General features: G+C 50.9%; 4 protein-coding genes across 8 annotated transcripts in view; 1 reads left to right on the top strand and 3 right to left on the bottom strand.

Annotated features, from left to right (window-relative positions):
* Positions 1 to 8,187: 8,187 nt before the first annotated feature.
* Positions 8,188 to 11,014, bottom strand: PV10_00138 (uncharacterized protein). Its single transcript, XM_016364178.1, has 3 exons — positions 10,070 to 11,014; positions 9,321 to 10,003; positions 8,188 to 9,240 (listed from the first exon to the last, which is right to left on the bottom strand). Exons 1-3 carry the CDS (start codon positions 10,553 to 10,555, stop codon positions 8,232 to 8,234), a joined length of 2,178 nt encoding a protein of 725 aa, XP_016227827.1. The 5' UTR covers positions 10,556 to 11,014; the 3' UTR covers positions 8,188 to 8,231.
* PV10_00137 lies at positions 10,992 to 15,847 on the bottom strand. Of its 5 annotated transcripts, XM_016364175.1 has the most exons (13): positions 15,501 to 15,847; positions 14,881 to 15,415; positions 14,765 to 14,819; positions 13,867 to 14,544; positions 13,761 to 13,813; positions 13,644 to 13,651; positions 13,497 to 13,590; positions 13,286 to 13,432; positions 13,172 to 13,223; positions 12,682 to 13,118; positions 12,480 to 12,633; positions 11,259 to 12,423; positions 10,992 to 11,192 (listed from the first exon to the last, which is right to left on the bottom strand). In XM_016364175.1, the coding sequence occupies exons 4-12, from the start codon at positions 14,249 to 14,251 to the stop codon at positions 12,290 to 12,292; spliced, it is 1,464 nt and encodes a 487-aa protein (XP_016227824.1). In that variant the 5' UTR covers positions 14,252 to 14,544; positions 14,765 to 14,819; positions 14,881 to 15,415; positions 15,501 to 15,847; the 3' UTR covers positions 10,992 to 11,192; positions 11,259 to 12,289. The 5 variants fall into 5 exon arrangements, with proteins under 5 accessions (XP_016227824.1, XP_016227822.1, XP_016227823.1 ...); XM_016364173.1 differs by having other exon boundaries at positions 14,881 to 15,847; XM_016364174.1 differs by having other exon boundaries at positions 14,765 to 15,415.
* Positions 15,848 to 19,081: 3,234 nt separating this feature from the next.
* Positions 19,082 to 19,907, top strand: PV10_00136 (rpsU-divergently transcribed protein; the record flags this gene model as incomplete). Its single annotated transcript, XM_016364172.1, has 2 exons — positions 19,082 to 19,516; positions 19,575 to 19,907. The coding sequence occupies 2 exons, from the start codon at positions 19,082 to 19,084 to the stop codon at positions 19,905 to 19,907; spliced, it is 768 nt and encodes a 255-aa protein (XP_016227821.1).
* Positions 19,908 to 20,786: 879 nt separating this feature from the next.
* The window catches only part of PV10_00135 (uncharacterized protein), a gene marked incomplete at its 5' end in the record, with an annotated part of 3,532 nt that continues 2,123 nt past the window's right edge, over positions 20,787 to 22,195 (bottom strand). The window contains one exon of the mRNA XM_016364171.1: positions 20,787 to 22,032. Within this exon, the coding sequence (XP_016227820.1) occupies positions 20,957 to 22,032 (1,076 nt within the window). The 3' untranslated portion in view covers positions 20,787 to 20,956. The remainder of the gene's footprint in view (positions 22,033 to 22,195) is intronic.

The raw sequence follows: 22,195 nt of genomic DNA, 5'->3' as shown, positions 1-22,195 counted from the left end.
GAAGCCTCCACGAGAAACCGTATGGTGACGAAGATCTTGACAAGTCTGCAAATTCATACTGGCTAGGATCTGACATGATGCGGCACCGTCAATGAGAATGAATAGAGGTGTAGAAAAAAGGCAACCAGGCAACACCAGACGTACAGAAAAAGGGATATCATCTGCTGGGCATGCTGCCGCACATGAAGAGGAGCCGGGTGCTCCAACTGCCCTCCTCTCCGAAAAGGGGCTCCGGTTTTTGCGACGTATCATGCCCAATGTCTAACCCCCTTTTGACAAGACTGAGATAGATACTTTGGATGTGAAAACAAAAATGCATATAGATACCAAGGTTGTCCATAGGTCCAAGGGACTGTATAAAGACTAAAACAAACAACACATAAATAGACTATGGTAAAGATCCAAACTCACATGACGCCCATTGCCTCTTGTGACCTCTGGTCAAGAAGCATTGCCCCATTTCTGATCGAGCTGGTGACCCCAGACCAACGTGGCCAGAGTCGCGGGACATATATCAGGCACTCAATGAGGCATTCTGACACCTGGCTAATGGCCAATAGAATCTATGCCAAAGAGACCACGAGGCTGAAGGGTCATCTTTCGGCGCGAGCCAGGATGGCGCATCCGAACGCTTGATGTTTCACCGGACTTTCCTGATGGCATCCAAAAAGCTCTCATTTCCGTATTGGCGCATAAATACTATCGAGACTGTGATTGATGAAACGTGTGTAGTCAGAGGCCTACTAGTAAGTTCAAAGTTGATTGTGACACTTTGATAGTATTGGCCAAGTCCAAGAGATCAATACTCCAGCCAATCTACAGCCGGCCTCTTTCACGCCCTTTCTTTCCCAGCTCCACATTTTTCCAACAAAGAATACAGAACACGCAGGCTGCATATAGACATAGAGCTGTGATGAGCATGTAACGTAGCGATGCTGAATATGCCATATTGATGGCGTCTCTGATAGCGCTGCCGGGAGCGTAAGATAGCTGCACGAATATACTGCTGAAAATTTCCGGCGCAAGATCAACATTCTCAGGAGGGAGAAATTGAGCAAGTTTTCGGGGAAACACATCTGCCCAAATAGCACCGGAAACGGCTGACCCAAGTGCTGCGCCAATGTCCGCCATCAAAGTTTCGGTCGCGATCAGAGCTGGAATGCGCTGTTGGCTTGCCACCGCCATGACCGTGACTTGCATGGCAATGATGAGGGTCCCCATGCCACAGGCAAGAAAAACCTGGGTCATGATCATATAACCCATTTTGGTGGATGGGAGGCAAAAGTGATACAAGAGTCCTGCTCCCAGGAACATCAGTGGCATCGCAACAAATGCAGCAAGATGCTTGAGTCGAACTCCGAAGAGGACTGCCGCGCCGACGAATAACCCAGATACTGTCGCGCCGACAGCATGAATGTTCAGAATATAAGTCGAATGCGTGATGCTTTGCCGCCAAACAATGATAAGCATAGACAGAAAGTATGTGGCCCAGATGGAGAACGAGGCCACCAACAGGCAGTCCAAGCTGTAGGTGAAGAAAACGGTCCTGTTCTTGATGAGATCCCAGGGCATGAAGCTGACACTTGCCCAATATTTCTCGTGAATGACAAAAGCGATGATTAACAAACCCCCAATAATGATGAAACAGATAATCATAGGAGATTGCCACCCGTCTTCTTCAAAGCTGTAGAGACTCAAGCTGAGAAGGAATAGCGCCAATCCCAAAGTGAGGATGAAAAGGCCCACGACGTCGAACTCCTTGGCGTAGAAGAGGATCTGCTTGATCAGAGACAGATCTCTTGTGGGCGCGGCTGTCAATTTTGCTTCTTCGCTTTTCCGTTGGTAATAATAGAGAAACCCACACAGCGGGCAGCAGGCCACCGGAATAACGATGGCAAAGACTCCCATCCCCCATCTCCATCCAATGCCCCGGCCGATTGATTCGGTTGCGGGACCAAACAGCCAGCTTGTTGCAATTGTAGGAGTGGACGCGGCAGCAATCCAGAAGGCTCTGTGTCTGAGAGTGGATGTGTCGGCGATGATAATGAGCACCGTGAAGATAACCCCTCTGTATCCAGTCTGGAAAAACACTCGAGCAGCACAATAAGTCTGCACATCCCTGCAAGCCGCCAACATGATGAAACCGACGGTCTGGCAGAGTATCATCAATGCCAGGCTTTTGGGACGACCCCAGATATCCATCAACTTGGCATACGGAAGCTGAGTGAGACCAGAACACAGTGAAGCGACAACTTGAGATGTTGCGAGCAAAGAGTGAGAGGCAAACGCGCTGGTGACATAGGGGCTGAGAGTTGATACAACCCCATTTGCAAACAACTCGACGAATTGCACTAGGAAGATGCTGTTTCGACAAATTAGCTTTTGTTGGACGAAATAAGTACAAGAGGGTAAACAGAGATGGAGCATACAGGACATAGAGGACAGCAAGCTGCTTGACCGTCCAGAGTTGCGTCGCCGCCTGGGCAATCTGGACACCATGTTGAAGCCTTTCGCCTTCAGTGTTATTGAAAGCCTCATCAATATGTTTTCCTGGCTGCTGGTCGTTCTGCTCCTCACTTGTGAGTTCAGGCCGCTTCTCAGGTGGGTCGGTCGCTGTCGCAGAAGCCATAGCCAAGGCCCAACCGTCCTGTGTTGAAAACTGTGATCCTTGAAAATATGAGAGGTAAATCCCAGAGGCGGTCCGTGTGGCTTTGTTCGAGACGATAATGGAAAGATTGTATGTGCTGGCTGGTCTACACCTCCGCCACCGTCTTTAAGAGACATATAGTCACACTTCCTGGGTCCAATTCTTTGCAGCCAAGGTTTGGGAAGACCAAAGTCACCTCTGAAGCCGGTATCGGTGGACTGTTTCTTCCCAAAACTACGACTGCACTGCCTGCCAATGCAAAATTTGATTCCCCTGGTGATCCCCTTGTGGTGTGCAACGGGTCGAGCGAAGCCGGCAACGCTTCCGATCAAGCAGGAGAAGGAGACATATCCGAATTCGGCTGGAGAGCATTAACAGTCATGTTCCTCGTTCGATGGAATGCGTTCCCAGAAGGTGCGATGATTTACGGCCTTGTCTGCGGTTCTCACTGCGGTTCTCATAGCGGAGCTCATAGCGGATCTGATAGCGGATCTGATAGCGCTCAACGGAACTTCCATGGGATGTCGGCCTCACTTCTCTGGAACCGAGCTGCTAGCTAGAAGATCAAGGATCAATGTAAAAGGTAGTATTGGCGACGTAAAATTGTAAATTTCCCATGACAGATCGGATAGATGGGCACATTAATGCTCAAAAAATTGCAATGGAAGCCAAACCATCACTCATACTTACTATTTCCGGACAACCGCTGGAGCATTGTCTTTCTATCTGCCCCCATCAAGCTAGTACGCTACTGGGCCATACCCCTTACACAGTACTTGCTTTTAATATGCTAGGCAGCTGGCCTAGCTTTTTCCCACCGTTCTTGCGACTACGGTACGGTAATCCAGTTGTCTAGCTCATGGTTTTCCCCAGGGCAGCTCAAAGCGAGTCCGGAAATGATACATCCAAGCATATCGAAGGGTGTAGTGTCTTTAGACCAACTTTGCTAGCATGGCAAGGTTGGAGCAATAATACAATGGTCTTAACCATGTAAATCTGTAATAAAATTGCTCCACATGATCGAGCAAGGCGAGAAGCTGCTATGAAATTGGATCAACTAGACCGTTGACTCCGAAGCTGCCGAGCTTTGTAGCAAGCTTCGCGATGTCCGATCATCGGCGAAAACGACGTGAAGTATTGTATATAAATATTGCTATGTTGAAGCGACTCGACGGCGGGATTGTGAGTCTCTAATCAAATCGTCACTTTTCAGCCAGTCGTCTCAACCAAATATCTGCCAATATGAAGTCTCTCACTCTCGCTGCTGCAGCTGCCTTGGGTCTTGTCCTCAAGGTGAACGGTCAAGTATTCCCGCCAGATTTCACGAGCATGCCAAGTTGCGCTGTATGTCCTCCGCGAACCTCTGCCACAGACCACAATCAGACCTCACGAATGGACTAACACCTATTGCGACCATAGTTCACTCCACTCACGGACGCGGTTACTGCTAGCGGATGTGCTCAAACTGATGTTACATGCTTCTGTGGCACCAGCGCTTTCGTCAACACTATAACCTCGGAGGTCTCAGCGGGCTGTTCGAGTGCGGATCGAACCGGTAAGCCTCACCGTTTCAGCATCCAGATTGTTGGCAACAATACTGCCCTTCCCATCATTTACCCCATTTCTGCATCGCTAACAACGAACCGTTACAGAGGCGTATCGTATCATCACGGACCTCTGCTCCCTGAACGGCGTACCCATCAATCTTGGTGGCTCTGGAGGAGCTACCACTACAACAACGGCACAAACTACCACTACCGCTCCACCACCGCCCGCTTCCACCACCACCACCACCCCGGCAACTACTGGAGGCCCATCTTCGACAACCAACCCGGCAACTAGCGGAGCCTCGACCACCGGCATCAGCACCACTGGTATCACGACCCCTCCAAGCCAGGCCACATCGACCGGCTCGGCCAGTCCCCCTTCAACCTATACGGGAGGAGGTCCACACGTTCGCCCAGGTTGGATGTTTAGAAGCTGGCAAGGCGGTCCTCGTGGCGGTTGGACATGCGGGAACTAGGGATCGGGCACTAGCCTTAGTGTGTGCTCGAAGCACCTATAAAGAATGGTTGAGGCTCAGCATCGGCTTAGAGGCATATAGTGCAAGACGGAGGTGTGGCATGTGAGGGGGATCTATGCCTGACGGTACCTGGTGGAGTTTATTTCTGTCTTTGGACATAATTCGACCGTCATTCGCTCCTTAACAAGACGACTTAGCGGTCACTTACATATTCAAAACCATTAAAATTCCCAATAATTGGGACAAAGCTCTTGGCTAAATTTCTGCTGCTTGAAAATATTTACCAAACTGAAGCCAAACTTACCCCACGAGTCCACAGACCATTCATACATACACTTGGCGGAGTTAATAATACTCGAGGCAAAGCCGCAACGTACAAAGTAGAAGATGTATTGTGTGCGTAGCTCATCGAAGGCAGATTTCCTCGGTGTTTTCGCCTTGATAGCCCAGTCTAATCACACGGACCATGATCCATGGTTATATGCTCAAGCAACTTCCCAAGGCCACACTCCAGGGGATTTTCATTTCTCAAGTTCTCCCCAAGAATGATTCACGCAGTTAAAGCTCAACAACAGAACTGAATAGTTGACCCTTCTTTTACAACACTTCAGACTCGCCAAGCTGTAGAAGACTACTCAAATCCATTTATGGGCATACTGTATCGATTTTGAGGACAGACTGCGCGGCCAATGATAGTTTCACGGGGGTACAAAGATACTTGCCTTGAGGCGAATTCATCAACCTTATCTACACGGCTGACATATCTGATGTGGACTTTATATATGGCGAGCCACTTGCTTCAGAGGTATTCTGTTATTGAGAAAGTACTCCCGAGCTTGTCCTGCGAATCTCTCGCCGATCTTCCCGCATAACGGATCGTATGTTCCGCTGTAGCGGCAAGGCTGAGACCTCCTTTTCCAACCACAATCGCGGGGCATTGCACAATACCTTCCCCGGACCTCACGTTCAGGGTCACAATTCAATGACTCTTCTTCCGCTAACGGCGAATTACATCAACCATCTAAATCTGATTTGCTGAACGATCAAGGTCAGATCACCATCTTGCCCTCTGAGCCCCCAAGATGATCATTTCCCTCTCTGGCTACCACTCAACTTTGAGGAGGTTATTGTTTCTGATGCGTTCGCCATATAGTATGAAAACAAAAGGAATGGGAACCATGGCCACAGCAATGAATCCAAGTACAGAAGTACCCCAGCCCACCCCCAAGGATTCGTACATGGCAGGTCCAGCCAGCGGCAATAAGGCTCCAAACAGAGACCTAAATACTGTACTAGCTGCAACAGCGGATGCGGAGTATATCGTGTAAGCATCGACGAGATATGTCGTAGTGGCCATCTGCAATACGGCGGTCAGTCTGAGGGTCAGCCATGGTGTTCAAGTCTTGACTCACTACCACCATCACGATCCCAATCCCAAGCAGACTGGTGCCGATGATAGGCACGATGTAATGAGTCTTGGCTTCTGCCGACCAGCCGTACCAAAACAAACCTGCAGGGACGAACAAAGCACCAAGCAAAAGGAGCGGCAGGCGATATTCAGGTTTGGCAGTACCGTTATTTTTGGCCGCCATCGACTTGACCGTCCTGTCGGATGTCGCACCAGCAATGGCTAACCCGACAAAGGACCCAACACCGATGCCGAGATACGACAGGCCAGAACTTCCGCTTGAAAATTCGTACTGCTGCTCAAATATCGCCGGAAATGTAGTGAAACATAGATACATGTATCCGTAAACCGTGGCAGCGAAAGTCGAAAGAAGAAGCACAATGGGTGATAGAAACAGCATTTTAATAGGGCGAATGATGGAGAAAGCGAACATTTCCGCTGGTGTTTTTTCACTGTCCAACTTTGATTTGAGCTTGAGGTTGCCGGACTCCTTACGTAGGCGTTTGGTTCTTTGCTGAAGGATAATGTAGGCCGAAGATTCCTTCATCGATACCACTGTGACTATACAGACGATGCCGCTCTGCATGATCAGAAATGATGAGTATTTGTTGCCATATACGGAGTCATGGATGTTTCGACTTACAGCGATAGTCAGGAGCCAAAAGATCCATCGCCAGCCGGCCGCCTGGCCGAGATACCCGCCAACTACAATACGTCAGCAACGAGTCGTGATGTATGTGAGGTCTCTGACATACTGATAGGGCCAATCACTGGGCCAATGAGGGGCCCTAATACCCATCCGGCCATTGCCTTCCCTCGATGCTCGAGTGCCACCATGTCCGCGATAGAAGCGGCCCCAAGTGTCAATGGGCACGAGCCTGCAAGGCCGGCGAAGAGCCGGAAAACAATCAGAGACGCCATATTCGGCGCCTCGGCACACGCGATGTTGAAAAGCAAAAAGATCAAGTTACACGAATTGTAAACAATCGAACGGCCGTAAAGCTCGGACAAGGGAGCCAGAATGAGTGGACCAAACGCATAACCGAGCAGATATACCGAAGTGACAAACGAGCCGATGGTCTGATTTGTAGTGTCAAACTCTTCCATTACAATGGACACGGCAGGGGCAACAATGGTCGATGCCAGCGGGCTATTCAAGGTCAGTCATTCGGGCAATCTTTGAGGAATGTGGAAGCATACGATAGAAACGTGATGAAGGAAATGTTCCCAATCATAACAGCCTTTCTTGTTGTAGACCAATGTAACGGATTTTCTGGATCCTGTGGCCCTTTCCAATCGACGATGGTCTCTCCTTGAGTCTCCTGAACGGTCCCGTTGTCGCCATGAGCTGCCACTGTCCCGACATCGTCAATCTTTGCTGGTGTCCGGCCGCTTCCCAGCTCTTCTGGTGAGTTCCCACGTCGTGGTGTTTCTGGGGAGTCAGTATTCGCGGTGTTGACGCGACCTTCCAGCGGCATTGCAGCGTTGGTCGATCTGTCACAGTAACAATCTGCGAATCTGCTAAATAGCAACAAAAGTGCGACCAAAGATGCATTCAAAGCATCTCCAGGTGGTGATTTGGGATATTCTCCATTTATAGGTGCATTTGAGATTAATGGATTGATACATCCTCAGCGACCTCCATGTGACAACATCTTCATGGACAGGATCCCTTCCCTGCCAGAAACCATTGCCCTACTGGGCGCATGGGTTACTGAGAAACATAGAACCCTTGCCGGACAATTTCCATCGCCGAAATTAGTGACGGGTGAAGAGAACCCATAGTCTCTCCGAGAAACGGTGTCTTCCTAGATGCATGGGTAAATAAGCCTTTCACAGTCAGGAAATGAGATCGGCAATCTTTCGACTCTCCTTCGGAGGTTCCGCGGACAAAGTTTCCTCCTATCCACAGCATTAGTCCCAAGTTGATCAAATAGCACGTCGCTGGTTGATACAGAGTAGCTAAGTAGACGAATACTAGTCCAAGAGTTCAAATACAACGAAGTTGAAACATTCTGGTATGGTACAACAGAGCAATAGCCAAGGTTTTAGGATCACCGAGGAACAAGGACCTGTGTCACCAGGTAACTTTTCTACAATCTTGTAAATCTAGTACATGCCGGTCGCTTTGGCTTTCACTAAGGCATTCACGGTCACAAATACTGGTATTCTTCAAATGCGCCGATAGATTGCGCCCAAGCCAACGGATCAAACAGGTCTTGACCTTCGCACGACGAGTAACTGTCGGCCCAGTCGTTCATTGAGAATTGATTCTGTTCTCGGCCTTCAGCAACGCCATGAGAAGTATTCATATCTTCCAAAGCGCCAGTTGCCAGGGTCGACGTGTAGTCACATGGCGAATTTTGAGCATGAAGAATAGGTAATGAGACTTTGTTCTTCTCCGAAATATGGCACAAGGTTTCGCAGAGTTTGGCTGCCATTGAGGAGCTTCTTTTTGCCTCCATCAGAAGACGGAAGGCTTCCTTTGTTGTCGAGCGCAGACCATTTGGCCATTCGGACACCTTGTGAAAGGAGGCCTCGAGGAAGAATATGATATTTGCAACAAACAACCCATACAACGATGCGGATAACTTGAGGCGCACCTTGGTGAAAGGGAGCATATCTCTTTCGATGAGCAGCTCGGCCTGCACGATTGACCTGGCGGCATCTAGGCAGACGTCACGGGAGTACGCGTATGCGCATGTTTCCCGACAGCGTGCAAAGTACGGGAGATGCAGGACGCATCGTTGAGTGTGGAGAGTGGTATTGATGAGATAGCGCTGCACTTTGATGGTTGACTCTTGCTGAGATGTTAATTGAAAAAATCTGTCCGACCCCTCATTGTCGAGGGCGAAGAACCATGGCAGAGCGTTGCTGAAGACGGTAAGCTCTGTGTCGATGAAGACAATGTTGCTGTAGTTTGCGCCACGGAGATTCGCTGACCAGAGCGAGGCGTGGTCCACAGCCTTGCGACAAATTTCAGCCAGCCGAATTCGTTGAAGAAAGTAAGACATGGCTGTGGGTACCGAGACAGCTTTATTCCTGGCCAAGCCATCAACGTGCAGGTCATCGTCGTCGATATTTTGTGGTTTCTTGACATTCATGTGGTTGGGGTGGACAGTATAAACGCCTGCGGCTGGTCCGGAATATCGAGTCAGGAGCCTGTATATTACTTTAGCGACATGAAAGTGTGTGGGAACCTGGGGAGGAGGGAAGTGGGTGGAAGAGACGAGGCCTCTTACCAGTCAGTCGCTGTGAGATGCCACCACACGCGACGGCCAACCTCTACGTCGACCATGTCTTGAGCTGGAGGCTCGGTAGTCTCAGTACCTTCTCCATGGTCAATTCGGTGTAGGCCAAGTTCGCGGGCCGTCGCTAAAGCTGTGGCTATCAAGGTTCTGAAGCGCTGAGCAATTCCTTCAATGTTACCTACAAGGAAGGATGTAATGATGATAGCCTGCAGACTCTGAAGAGAGCAAAGACTGCTACTCTGTAACTGATTCAATACAGTCAAAGTGATCCGAATCCAGGACAAAGTTTCCTCACTGGCTTCGGTTACTGTTGGGGAGAGTTCAGTATCAGAATCTTCCGTGTCTAGGAGGTAAGTGACACTAGCGAGCAAGCTCAGAAAAAGGATTGCGCTTCCGAGCTCGGGTTGACATTGGCTCTCTAGATCAGTGTAGAGCTTTGCCACCTCATTACGGACCCTGGGAGGGTGGACGATATGGTGAATGTAGCTGACATTGTTGAGATACTGCTCCACAAGACTTTCTGCTTCGCTTCGGCACGGTAGCCAGATGCCAAACACAAGCTGGTCGCTGTTCTGACCACCGCTGCTGTGGAATGTATGTTCTGATGTCTTTGGTCCAGTACTAGGTGGCGGCGGCCTGACACGAAAAACAATGCTCCCCAATGAGGTGAAACTCTGGACGAGGAAGTTAGCGAATCACTGTCCATCATGTTTTGGGCCATGAATGGATTGGGATTTTACTTTGGAGGGGTGACTTGTGGAGACTTGCTCCAACCTTTTCACGTCTCCCGCAAGATGATGTTGTGTGGGTTGTCGCGGCAGCTGTATAAGGCTGGTAGGGACAGGGGACGTGTTTGTTTGCCATTCGCGGCTGTGTCTAGGTGAGTGGCTCGGATCGGAGTTCTGCAAGAGGGCCGTCTGGGTAGATAACACGTTTTCTAACCTTTCCAGGCGCTCTAGGATGTCTGAGAACAGTGAAGCATCTGTATTTCTGGCTTCGACGACGGGGGATGCATGGGATGGTGCAGAGGATCCTGAGGGTGGGAAGGAGTCATCATCGTCACCCCCATACAGCGAGCATTTGATACCACGAGTGTTGCAGTTGGAACAAGGATGTTCACGACTGCATCTGAGTTTGCGCAAGCGGCATAGGTAGCATGAGACTGGACGTCCTTGTTTTCCCCTCGGAAATCCATGTTTACCGGCTTTAGCGCTGGTGTTAGGCATGACGTCGCCAGACTTGATTGCGGTGATTTGGAGACAACGCGTCACCTATGTTGGGTGAGCATGAAAAGGCCACCGGAAAGCGGTATCAAGGTCGATACGATGTTATTCGAGGAAGAAGTGTACCATGGTCATGGTAATGGAGGAGGTATTTCGCTCAACTGGGTAACTTTGGGCCTCCGATACCGAAGTGCGGAAAATCCGCGGGGCCCCTCGGCCGGTGTCGGTCGGGCACGTGAACAGGCACGTGAAGCCACAATAATGTAGAATTTTGTAGCTTCGGAGTCTCAACAAAGAGATTGATTGGACAATATCGATAGAGCATGACCCGAAACCATGGATTTGTTGTCCGGCATGTTCTGGGGATAGAGTTGAGAGGCGAGTGATTTGGAGCAATGCTCCGCCGTTTCCCGTGGACCTCTATTCTAAGATCCGTGAGGAAGAAGTGTGGCAGCTCTCCGTTGATCAGACTTTGCACAAGGTAAAAAAAGAGTATTGCAAGTTGTCCTCGCAGGCCTTTCGGTCGGTTAGGTCGAAAGCCTGACCAAGCACCTGCCCATGCACCAAATCGTCTCATCGTCATCTCTGGCATTGAGATAAACCTCACATCTGGCCCAAATGCTTCCCACCATACACACAACTTTTGGCAGTCAGCCAACGTACAGAGATATTGCACCTGAAGCAGGAAGTCGAAACTGGAACTTACTGTTCAACCATGGTCAGGACTCCAAGGTTTGGGTTCGAGGGGGGCCCGAAAGAGGACGCGGGCCTCCCCCAGCCTACGTATCCTTCCATACTCGCAGCCTTGGCAGGCCGCGGCGCGACTGGGACGACGGATGAGATGACACGGACCGGAACAAAGTTTAGATAGATGGAATCATCGAAATCACGTTGGAAGAGCCAGCATAATGTGACCCGAACATATCTCATGGTGTGGAAGAAGAACGAGGTGGTTGGACGTGGACCTAAACTTCAGAGATATGATATCACGTGAGTAGTCACGTGGTACCAGTGCCTCGTATCGCCATCGTGAGTCCAACGTCTCCTCTCGACTGTTGTGACAAAAATCAACCATCAACGACGCGCGAGTCTTGCACTTGATCCAAGATTCAGCGCTCGTTGCATCTCGATGGTCCTTCTTGCCCCTACAACACCACATACGCCCCCGAGAACTTCTTAAACTCGGCTAACCACGATTATTCCGTGCCCTGTCCGCTGCGGCGTCGACGTCTCGAAAGTAGACTCCCACTATTGTCACAAGAATTCACCATAGTAAAGCCCATGACGATAAATTTCGTCTCACTTGCCCAACTACTGACCCGCCACTTGTTTCATTCGCCAACGACTTCACGCTACCTAGCACCAATTTTTCAAGGCCTGCTCCTAGGAAAGCTCAGCAAGTCGTCAGCTTCCTGAGACCATGCACCGAGACCAGTTCGGTGATAACATTAAAAATCCACAACTTTTTGAAGAGAAAGCGTTGCCGAGACCTTTGCCCCAGCCACAGCTTAGATTCAGCCACGAGTGAGCTCGATCACTCGATGGCGAGGTGATCCAAGACGGGCGGGAAAGCCATCGACAACACTACCGCGTGTTTGTATGGGTTGCAAAGGCTCGTAGAGTACAATTTGAGAGTTCGGCTGCTATTCCCAGTCGTCAGGGGTTCGGGAGGTTCGACGAGCTGCAAGGGTGTGCGTGCTGCCGAAGATTCGAGCCTCCAGTATGATTAGCCATGGCTCACATCATTTGATCCTGCGTGAGGCCTCCTGTCGCCTCTTGTCCATCCATCGCGTCTTGCCCGTTCGCGTTGGTGTACTTGACATAAGTCAAGCCCAATGGGCGTCCACCATACATGTAGCCAGTGAATTTTGCTGCAGTAAGTATTAGCAACTCAAATGTCGTATAAGCTAACAACCAGTCCGCTTACAGATGGCTGTCTCGGCATTCTCGCTCGAATCGAACTCGACCACTCCTGATCCACGCGAACGGCCGTTGGGCTCGTACTGGATTTCGGCTCGCTCCACCTTGCCAATCGTGGTAAAGAGTTCAATTAGGTCGTCATTGCTGGTCGACCATGGGAGCTGAATCACGTCAGTTGGTGTATCTTGATGTCGGCATCGAATACTTACGTTCTTCACGTAGATGATCTGGCTGCGTTCTCCACCAGAGGTTGCAAAGTCGGTGAATGGATTCGGCGGTGCTTGTTCTTGAGGCGCGCCGCCGTAGCCTCCGCCACCGCCACCGCCGCTGTAACCACCATATCCTCCACGACTGTAGGCCCCGCCAAAGCCACCACGGCCGCCTCCGAATCCGCCTCGAGAACCAAAACCACCGCGGCCGTAGCTAGCACCGAATCCGCCTCTTCCACCACCATAACCTGCGGGACCACTGCCTGCGTACCGGTCGAGACGTACCTCTAACGCACGTCCGTGCCAGTCGAAACCGTTGAACTGCTGGATAGCGTTGCGAGCATCATTCGGAGACTCGTATGCCACGATGCCGGTGCCTTTGGGACGGCCAGTAGGATCCATGTGAACATCGGCGCGAATAACGCCTCCTTCCTGGGCTGCAACACTGTGAGCACCTAAGTCAGCACATCGGGGGACGGAAAGTACACACCTGCCCCTCGAAACAGGTCCTTGAGATCTTGCCAGCCGACGTTAAAGGGAAGCTGGGGCCGAAATGTGAGTAGTTCTTCCTCGCGCACGACTTTGACAGGATGGGATAACAGACATTGGACACGTAGAGCTGGCGACCACCGCCATCGCCACCTGGGCCACCACCTCCGTAACCAGTGTTGTAGACAACACCACCACGAGGGCCGCCACCGAAGTCGCCGCGGCTCGGGGGGCCGGTGAATCGAGGCTCAGTTTCGCGGTCCTTTCCCCCACGACGAGATTAGTCAAAGGCACTTAGACAGCAGATGGCGATCGACCGAGCATACCTCTCGCACGTAAACAAGACGACCCATGAGACTCTGATTGCTCAAGGTCTGAATGGCCTGCTGAGCTTGGTCTCTTGTTGCGTATTCCACAATCCTGTGGCGAGTTAGATTAGACACGTCGGGTACGACGGATGAGTTGAAACTTACCCGCATCCCTACATAACCCGTGGACCAGGTCCAACCCGTCAATCCAACGTCCGACAAAAACAGATAACCAGAAAAGGAAGACCAGTAAAACCAGCCGCATCACACAATGGCGCCCACCTTCGACATTCCATTTGGAAGTAACAAGACATCGGCGAAGAGAACTTCCCCAGCTAGATTAATTGTCAGCGCGGCCATGATGATGGATGTTGATGAGAGGACGAACCCTGTCTCATGAAATCTTTGAGGTGATGCCATTTGACATCATATGCCAAATTGCCAACATAGACGCGACGGTCTTGCTGGGAAGACTCGCGGACGGATTGCATCATATGTTCTTTTGCAGCAGCGCGGTCTTCGAAGGACCTGGGCGGACCGCCACTTCTCCCGGCAAAGCCTGACCCAGTATATCCTCCAGAAGAATTGGGAGCGCCACTCATGGGACTTCGTGATCTTCGTTCACTTCGGCGGTAGTCCTCGCCTCGGGAACGAGAACGGCTTCGAGGGGAGTAAGAACGTCGGCTCCGTCGAGGACTGCGCGATCGACGGCGAGGTGAATGAGATCGATCTCTCTGCAGGGTGTCAGGAAAAATTGAAGTGGATGTGATCATTACGTCGAGACAAAGAGCGGGGGGGGGGAGTGGTTTTAAGGGTGATGATCAAGGTGAGTCAGGTAGAAATGTGTTTCACCTCTGCAAGGCGATTGGTGTGATGACGAGAGACAATGGGGAGAAGTGAAGATTGTCAGAGGGGTCGCATGTGCTCGAGGTGAAGGATGCGCACAACGATGAGTGGACCCGATGCATGGGAGTGCTTCCGGAGTGAATCCGTGTGCCAACTTCACACACGGCGTCGCACACACACGAAGCGGAAAGCGCGCTAGGAGGAGAGGTTGTGGCACTTACTGCGAGCAAGGAGTTAGCCAAACATGGGATCAAGAGAAGGGAAGGCAGGTGGAAGAGTGAGATGAAAAGATGAAGATGGGGGGGCACAAGACGAAGTCGAGGTGGACAAGACGGAGGAAGACATGTAGGGGCAGGGCAAGACAGTGACTGGGTGAGCAGGACAGAGGTATGGCTTAGGCTGGAGGGACTGGAGGGACTGGAGAGTGGTCAAGGACTTACCCATGATTGTCGATTGCCGAGAGGTTGTGCGGCTGGCTGGTGTGAACTGTTGAGTCTACAAGATCAGAATGGCATGCACGAAAATGCAAGAGGGGAAGGGGGAGAGGCCAGCTAACAAGGTTTCCCGAGTGGTACAGGGACGTCCAGCAATTCGCGAGACGCGGGCAGCTCGATTTGTTGTATGCGAGTGGAGCGCGACAAGTCAAGATGTCGTCAATGGAGGGTGAGGAGGGGGAGGGAATGGCGCAGGATCTGGGCGGGTAAGAGCCAACAGAGCCTCAGGCGGAGCGCACGCGCACGGTGGCCGATGGTTTGGTCTGGCGGGATGCTGGTGTTGCTTAATCACCGGATGACAGCTCTCACAGAGGATGTGTGGATTGGTTGATTCGCGATCAAATTCTGTTGCTGCAGGAGAGAAGGTAGAATAACGGAGCGAGCAACAACGGTGAGGTTTGAGGAGCGGGCGCGTAAATCAAGTGGAGACAAGAGGTTTGCCTGTGTGCTTGTGCTGTCGAGAAATGCGGACTACTGTGGCCTGCGGAAAAGGTTGGTCTGGTGGTCGGTTGGTCAGTTGGTCGGTTGGGTTGTTGGAGGCGCAGGTAGAAGTGGGAATCCTTGCGGTGGGTGGGTGCTTGTTTTGGCGGCCTGTCTCTGGTCCGGTGGTCCGTCAGCAACGATGCCTGCCTTGCAGCAGCAGCACAACCACACCCAAAGGGACAGAGGAGACAAGACGTACAGTAATGTACTCGTATGTAGCTGGGCGTTCTGGGGCCAAAGCCCTCTTGATGGCCGAGCAGCGTCTGTCCAGGATGCTTGAATGCAAAGAACCCCCTGCCCTGGTAGTGCGTGTAAGAGTGGTGAAGGCCAACACCAATGGCTGAAGTCGAGTGGACGGCGCAGAGGCGAGACTCCAATCAATCCTGGGCTGGCAGGGATGGTGGAGTGATCGATGGCTAGGATTGTGCCTGGCGTCGAACGCAGGTGAGGACCAGGAGGCCAATGGCGATGGATGGAAGGTGTGGGAGGAGACTGGGACTCGGAGGGCGTGCTGCTACACGTACGGAGCAGAGTGAGAGAGAAGTGTGTGTGAGTGGGATGCTTGGGGCGAGAGGAGATGAGAAAATGTGCGAGTTGGCATGTTGCCATACCAGACCCTGTCGGAATCAGAGAGTGCAAAGCCAATTTGACGATCAAAGTGTGCCACGGCGGTCCCACGGCCTTGGAGACTACCTAAAGTAGGGCAATTGTCTAGGTGCACCCTGCCTATAACTGTATGGTGAGGGGTGCCACTACACGCTCTGTTCCCGCTGGTTCAACCTCTATACAAGCTACCAAAGATGATTTCTGGGGATAAGCTTAGGGGCCCCTCGGCCCCTCGGCCGAGGGCGATCTAGCCTTCTAAGTAGCCCAAAGGTTCCAAGTGCTGTTCTAGGGGGTCGCTGTTACTTGCATGTGAATCATCTGGCGATCGTCCTACGGTCTTGGTCTTTGTCGAGCCCTAATGAGATGCATCTAAGGCGCCATCCCGTACGTACTTAGGTACCTAGGTACGGGGCTTGGCCTGCATCCCTACATTAACTCTCGATCAACATGGACATTTGGCCGTGAATGAGTGCCCAGGAGCCCCATTGTGCATGTTATCCTCGGCAGATCGAGGCGGAGCTGTCAGGTGCAGGCAGTGTGATAGGTACTGCAGATAAATGGATACCTTAACTTCATCAAGGATGACGGCAGCCATCGCTCAACCCCCTCCAGCACTTTCATCCATTCCGAGTATGGAACTCAAGCAATAAAATGAGCTGACGCTTGTGTCGGCACAGCATCGAGTGAAGGTACCTAGGGAGGTGACCTTGGTCAGATCGACTCAGACGTCCATCTTGTCCAACAGGGCTGACCTTCTTTTCATGAATGCGATACGCATGTCGGACTACTTACCGTCGTCAAGTCAAGATGCAAAAGAAACTGCTTCGGGATGAGTTGTCACATGTCATAGTTACTGTTCGTTAGGCTTCGCTCAGAAAATTCAAATATTGCCCGCTGGTACACACTTTGAACGGCGAGAAGCATGCTCTGAACTCCCTTTGGCATAACAACCCTTTGGCCATCCACTGCTCATTATTACCTTGTGGGCTCACCTGGCTCGTCGAGGTCGCAAGCTGGTCGAGTTCTTCATGTCGACGTTCAACCGAAACCGGCGTCAAAAGAAAGTCTTGCGCCAGTGGACGATCATTGCCGGGGGTCTCGGGGATCGAACCTGCGCCTCCAAATAGTCCAATGGGTAACTTGCATAAGCGCGGAAGCCAAGCAGCATAAGGCGTAGCATCCCGGAAGCCCGAGGCAGGCGTCCAAGGGGGGGAGGACTTGACGGTAGGTTAGTAGGCAAGCCATTTTGTACAGTTAATCTCTGCAAAGGTCTCATGTTGAGATCTTTGCATAGGATAGTAATTCACAACTACCTAGACTCTGTCTAGTATCATTGTACAATGAAATATAACTTCCGTGTCTTATAAGCTATATTCCAGTGTGGCTTGAAATTGTGTGCATATTCTCTTGGTGCTTCGAGTGCGTAGCCTATGTTCCGGGTGTGCTTTGTGTCCCGCTGATGCCCCACAAGCTACAGGGAATGCCCCTCGGTTCTCATCTGGGCCCTCGGGCTGCTGGCTAGGCGCGGCAACTTCACTTCCCCGTTAGCTTCACCGAACTCGTTCTGCACGTCGACCAGTCGAGAAGGCAAGGGAGGTCAAATAATAGCCCATGACCACTCGCCACTCGTCAACTATTCGCAAGTTAATATTAATCCTTGGATTCATGCATAGCACCGAGCAGCCGGAGTCATGATTTTATGGCGTAATATATGCCTGGACATTTAAAATATCAAATTTGACATTGACCTTTGTTAACCGACAATTATTCAGACTATGTGTTTTGTCATAGAAGACCGGAGCAATAGACTTGCAGTTGGAGAATCACATCATCCCCCTTACCATGCCTACATGCCATAAATGTCAAGCCATTTACATGAAGACATGCAACTCAAATCGCCAGTCTACGAGACAAAAACCTAATTCCAGGACAGGATGCTAGTCAAGCACATATTACTGGTCGTCGCTTAAATGCCCAGTGATGCAGAAGAAGGATATCTTGGGTGCTGCGTGGGCAGTGTTGATCCACCGAAGAACTACAATCTCCATGACTTTCACTGGCCCTCCTCTGAAGGGCTCAAGAAGTCGGAGGCGCCAAATATGGCATGAGACTTTTGGGTTGGGGTCAAAAATGGTGGAACCACGTATCCCTCAGGGTACCTTTATACCTCAAAGGCCTTACCAGACTCTGCTCGTTAATCATGTCTTCCTCGACAAATTGGATATACCGTTGAACCAAGGTCTTCGCTCTTCCAGATCTCAGGTCACCAGTCAAGCCTCGATTTTGGTAAGTGCCGTCTTAGAGGATTGTATTGATCACACGAAATCCTCGGAGGCCAGCTATGCCAAGAACGGTAAGGACTCTACATACGTCTACTATTTTCAAAATCACTTCAGCCGGTAGGACAACAAAGGTATTATGCTGGACGACTTTTAGTTGCTGATGAATGGTAGTTGCTTCTGGCTACTGAGGAAGAGGAAAGATCTTCGTGCAAATCGTGCACGTGATCTCATACTTTTATCAATTGACGAAGCATTGTACCTAATCCTGTTCAGCTGGATCTCTAGCCTCCACGATCAGAACCTGCGACAGCCAAATCGAGTTCGCTCTACCATTTCTGACTGCCACCACGGCGATCAAAGGAACGAATGTGACAGAGGAATTCTCAGACACTGGGGTAAGTTAGTTGGCTTGCACCACTCCATGGTTGGTGGATAAGGTACATTTGTTAAACATACTTAGTGGGATTCCATCTCGAAGCAGTAGGCGTAGAACAAAAGTACTAGGTAGTTAGTCAATCTCAGGAACCTTGGGAAACTCATTCGTCAGTCAAAGTGAAGTTATAAAGGCCAAAGATGGAGGTTGTTCTCTTGAAAGGTCGAGGGGTTGTCAGTCCCCTACGCAAGTGCCAGGCCTGCAAAAAAATCATTCCTCTAATCCTCTAATCGCCCTAGCAAATATTTGTTCTTGACAGGTCGTGTCGTGGTATCCTGAAGATCTACATCTGGGAGCATTGTATAGTGTGAAGCACAAGGCTGTGCCAAGAAACAACAAGGCTGAGCTGTGACCTCGAATCTTCCGACTACCTCCACCCTTAATCTGCCCTCGAGCTTTCCAACGCCAAAAAGAGTTCTTTATTGCTTTCCTGCCGCCAGCTTTCAGTGCGCTGAATCTATGGCCATGATTCAGTCTTCTTCCATATCCGTGCTCAGATCGTCACGTCATCACATCACCGCCAAATGCTCATACGTTTCGCATCTCCTTTCCAGACGATCGTACTTTTCCGTCCACCACCCATACCCACCACCATTCCCCCCAGCTCATGAAAAGATTCTTTCGTGTGCCCTTGATCGAGTCCCGCAATATGGGTTCACAGAAGAGGCTCTGAAACTCGGATCCAGAGACGCCGGCTACCTCGACGTTTCAGTCCAATTGTTTCCCCGAGGAGTCTTCGACCTCATCAACTATCACCTCGTCTCCCAGAGACTGGCTTTAAAAGATGGAGTTCAGTTCCCAGAAAACACACACCAAGGCTTGACTTCCAAAGTCAGGACTCTGGTCATGTCTCGCTTGCGAGCCAACCGTGACATCATTCATCAATGGCAAGGAGTAATTATCGACATGACTCTATTTATTCGTAACGACCGACAGCTGACAAACTAACTAGGCTCTCGGTCATATGTCGCTTCTCGAGAACATCCCTGCCTCTCTACGAGAGCTCAATGCTCTATCTGACGAAATTTGGTATCTCGCAGGAGACACCACCGTCGACTTCTCATGGTACACCAAAAGAGCCTCCCTTGCTGCCGTCTATGCCAGTTCCGAAGTGTTCATGACAACCGACACCTCCGCAGACTATGCTGCAACAGAAGAGTTCCTGAGCCGTCGTTTGCAAGATGCTCGTGCCGTTGGATCCACCGTTGGGGGTCTAGGCCAGTACATCGGCTTCTGGGCAGGTAGTAGTGTTGGTCTAGCTCGCTCTTGGGGATTGAAAGTGTGAGGGATCTAGAAGACGTCTTCACTTCATCCCAATCTTTGGGACAAAATCCCACGCATGCCCGACAGGACTTGCGGTATGATGTCGCATACAGGGCACACACTGCTTGGAGCCTCTCCCCAAAGCGAAACTGGTCATTGTGTTCAGATTTATCAGCGCCAGTCCAGAACTTGGACCACTTCGATGATGGTGCCAAGATCCTGGAGAATCAGCCCATATCAGAAAGTCCAATGGTTCCTTGATCGACATCCAGAGGTTCAGCTTAAATCATGCTCAACCAATTCACATGTAGGGGCAATAGAATCGCGACAATCTGCATCTACATCTACAGAGACCAAAGTTCAAACTCAAACCTGGGCCGTTCACGTCTCTGCCTAAACAACAAAAAACTGCACGCTTTTATTAGTGTACCACTGGTTTGGGCCTTGTGAGCTCAAGGCGAATACGAAAGGCAAGCAGGACAATTCAAAACAAGGGACGGAATAACCACTGCCACGCACCGAACCGAGGCTCATACTGCAGTCCAGAACAATGAATGTATTAATTCAACCAAAACATCAAACCAAGGCATCACAATGTTGATGCTCACCCAAATTCTCACTCAAGGGAGCTATGGCACGCGAGAGGAACGGCCTCTGCGATCAACTGGTCTACTAGACACAATGGACGTGCCAAACATGCCCGCAGTTCTGGCTGTAGTTGCTGCTGAGGCAGGTCGATCACAGGCTCGTTATCTTGTTGAAACAGTCTTCGACCAGACTTCTTGATGTCCATTGCGTTGCACTCGATGTATTGACCCCTTCTCTCTCCAATTCAATTCTCCCGCTTCCGCAGACCTCATCCCAAAGACAAAACACAACATGCATACCTAATGCGTTCACAACATTAATTGCCGAGCAAAGGCTGCACCAGTAGTAGAACTATTGGTTTTCAACATGTGGAAATATAAATCCGTCAGCTAGCCCCCAACAAAGACTCTGCCTCGGCGCCAGAAGAAAAACAACAACACATCATCTCTCGTTATCCTCGTCACTGATGCATGACAAGGGCGCTTAGACGCGTAAGTCAGTCGCATTCACAGCCGGATCGAATGGGATGATGGCGTCAGGTAGAAGCGCTTGATCGAGATCGTCTTGGACTTGTTGGGCTGATGTGTATCGTTTGCCTCTCATGTGTTTGGCCGAGAGGTCGACGTCATAGAGGCCAACGTCTCGTTTCTTGTACTCTGCGACGGCTCTGAAGAACAGATCGCCGTCGTCACCGCCAGTACCTCGGACAACGCCGGAAAGTACCACGTCGGAGTCGTCTACCGCTGCGCCTGGTGCGGTTCCACGATTGGAATACATCACGCAGGTGTTGGAGGTCGTCCAGTGGAAGATTTTACATCCGTCAGTCTCACCGCTCGCTGCCCTGGCAGCTGCGTGGTAGTGGCAAAGGCGCAGACAGTCTTCGCCATTGGCGACAGCACGGCCAAGCGGAGCAATTCCTTGAGCGGTGGACACGGAGATCACTCCTGACGCCGTTCCTTCCCAGTGGCTCTTGCAGTTGATCCACCAGACATTGTCCCGGTGTCCGGTGAGAGGTCGCAATGTCTTGTCGGCCTTGGTGACAACGACGAAAGACTTGGCGTAATCCATGCCCAAGCTACCAGCACATAGCCCCAGATTATCCGCTGTGTCAGGCCCAAGGATGTATTGTGCGCCGAAGACCTTGGGTAGACCAATGGTTAGCCTGCGAATACCAAATGAACTTGGATCTAAGTTATTTGGAGCATAAGCATTGGCTCCCGTGTAAATCCGGCAGGCTTTTGTGACTCTGTCGAACTTGGCACTCAAACAAGTTTCGTCTGCTTCTGCTGCACATCGGGCAACGCAGTGTTCAAGACTGAAGACTGTAGTAACAGACCCTATCTCGGTGTCGTCGTTGCCAGCAGAATGGCCCAAACAATTGAGCTCGTAATTCTTTCCCGCCGAGCCGGAGAGTGCGATTTTGTTGTAGTTGTAGTCTCCTCCGTTGAATGGGAAAGTCAGGGGCTCGCTGGCAGGATCGCCAGTGCCAAAGTTGATATTCTTGCACAATAGTCCGCCACCATCGTTGGGATCAGTGGGTGTGGTAAAGGTCTTCACGTCTACGAGAGCAGGGTCGTCTGGTTTTGGTTGGACAACGGGGGTCGGTGCCACCGTGGTAGTTGTAGTTGTTGTGGTGGCAGGGATGGTAGTGGTGGTTGTCGTCGTAATGGGAGCATCAGTGGTGGTTGTCGTCGTAATGGGAGCATCAGTGGTGGTAGTCGT

This window comes from Exophiala mesophila, assembly GCF_000836275.1.
Source record: "Exophiala mesophila strain CBS 40295 unplaced genomic scaffold supercont1.1, whole genome shotgun sequence".
Taxonomy (NCBI): Eukaryota; Fungi; Ascomycota; class Eurotiomycetes; order Chaetothyriales; family Herpotrichiellaceae; genus Exophiala; species Exophiala mesophila.
The sequence above is the reverse complement of the archived record's forward strand: the minus strand, read 5'-3'. Positions and strand labels throughout refer to the sequence as shown.

Bases quoted from the DNA above. Each gene is read 5' to 3' on its own strand.
- PV10_00138 (XM_016364178.1), bottom strand. From the start codon at position 10,555: ATGCCTAACACCAGCGCTAAAGCCGGTAAACATGGATTTCCGAGGGGA. The intron at 10,004-10,069 runs GTAAAATCCCAA...TTCCTCGTCCAG, and splicing joins CCACAAGTCACCCCTCCAAA to AGTTTCACCTCATTGGGGAG. The intron at 9,241-9,320 runs GTAAGAGGCCTC...AGTAATATACAG, and splicing joins CATCTCACAGCGACTGACTG to GCTCCTGACTCGATATTCCG.
- PV10_00137 (XM_016364173.1), bottom strand. From the start codon at position 14,251: ATGATCACATCCACTTCAATTTTTCCTGACACCCTGCAGAGAGATCGA. The intron at 13,814-13,866 runs GTTCGTCCTCTC...CAATTAATCTAG, and splicing joins CAAAGATTTCATGAGACAGG to CTGGGGAAGTTCTCTTCGCC. The intron at 13,119-13,171 runs GTGTGTACTTTC...ACAGTGTTGCAG, and splicing joins GGACCTGTTTCGAGGGGCAG to CCCAGGAAGGAGGCGTTATT.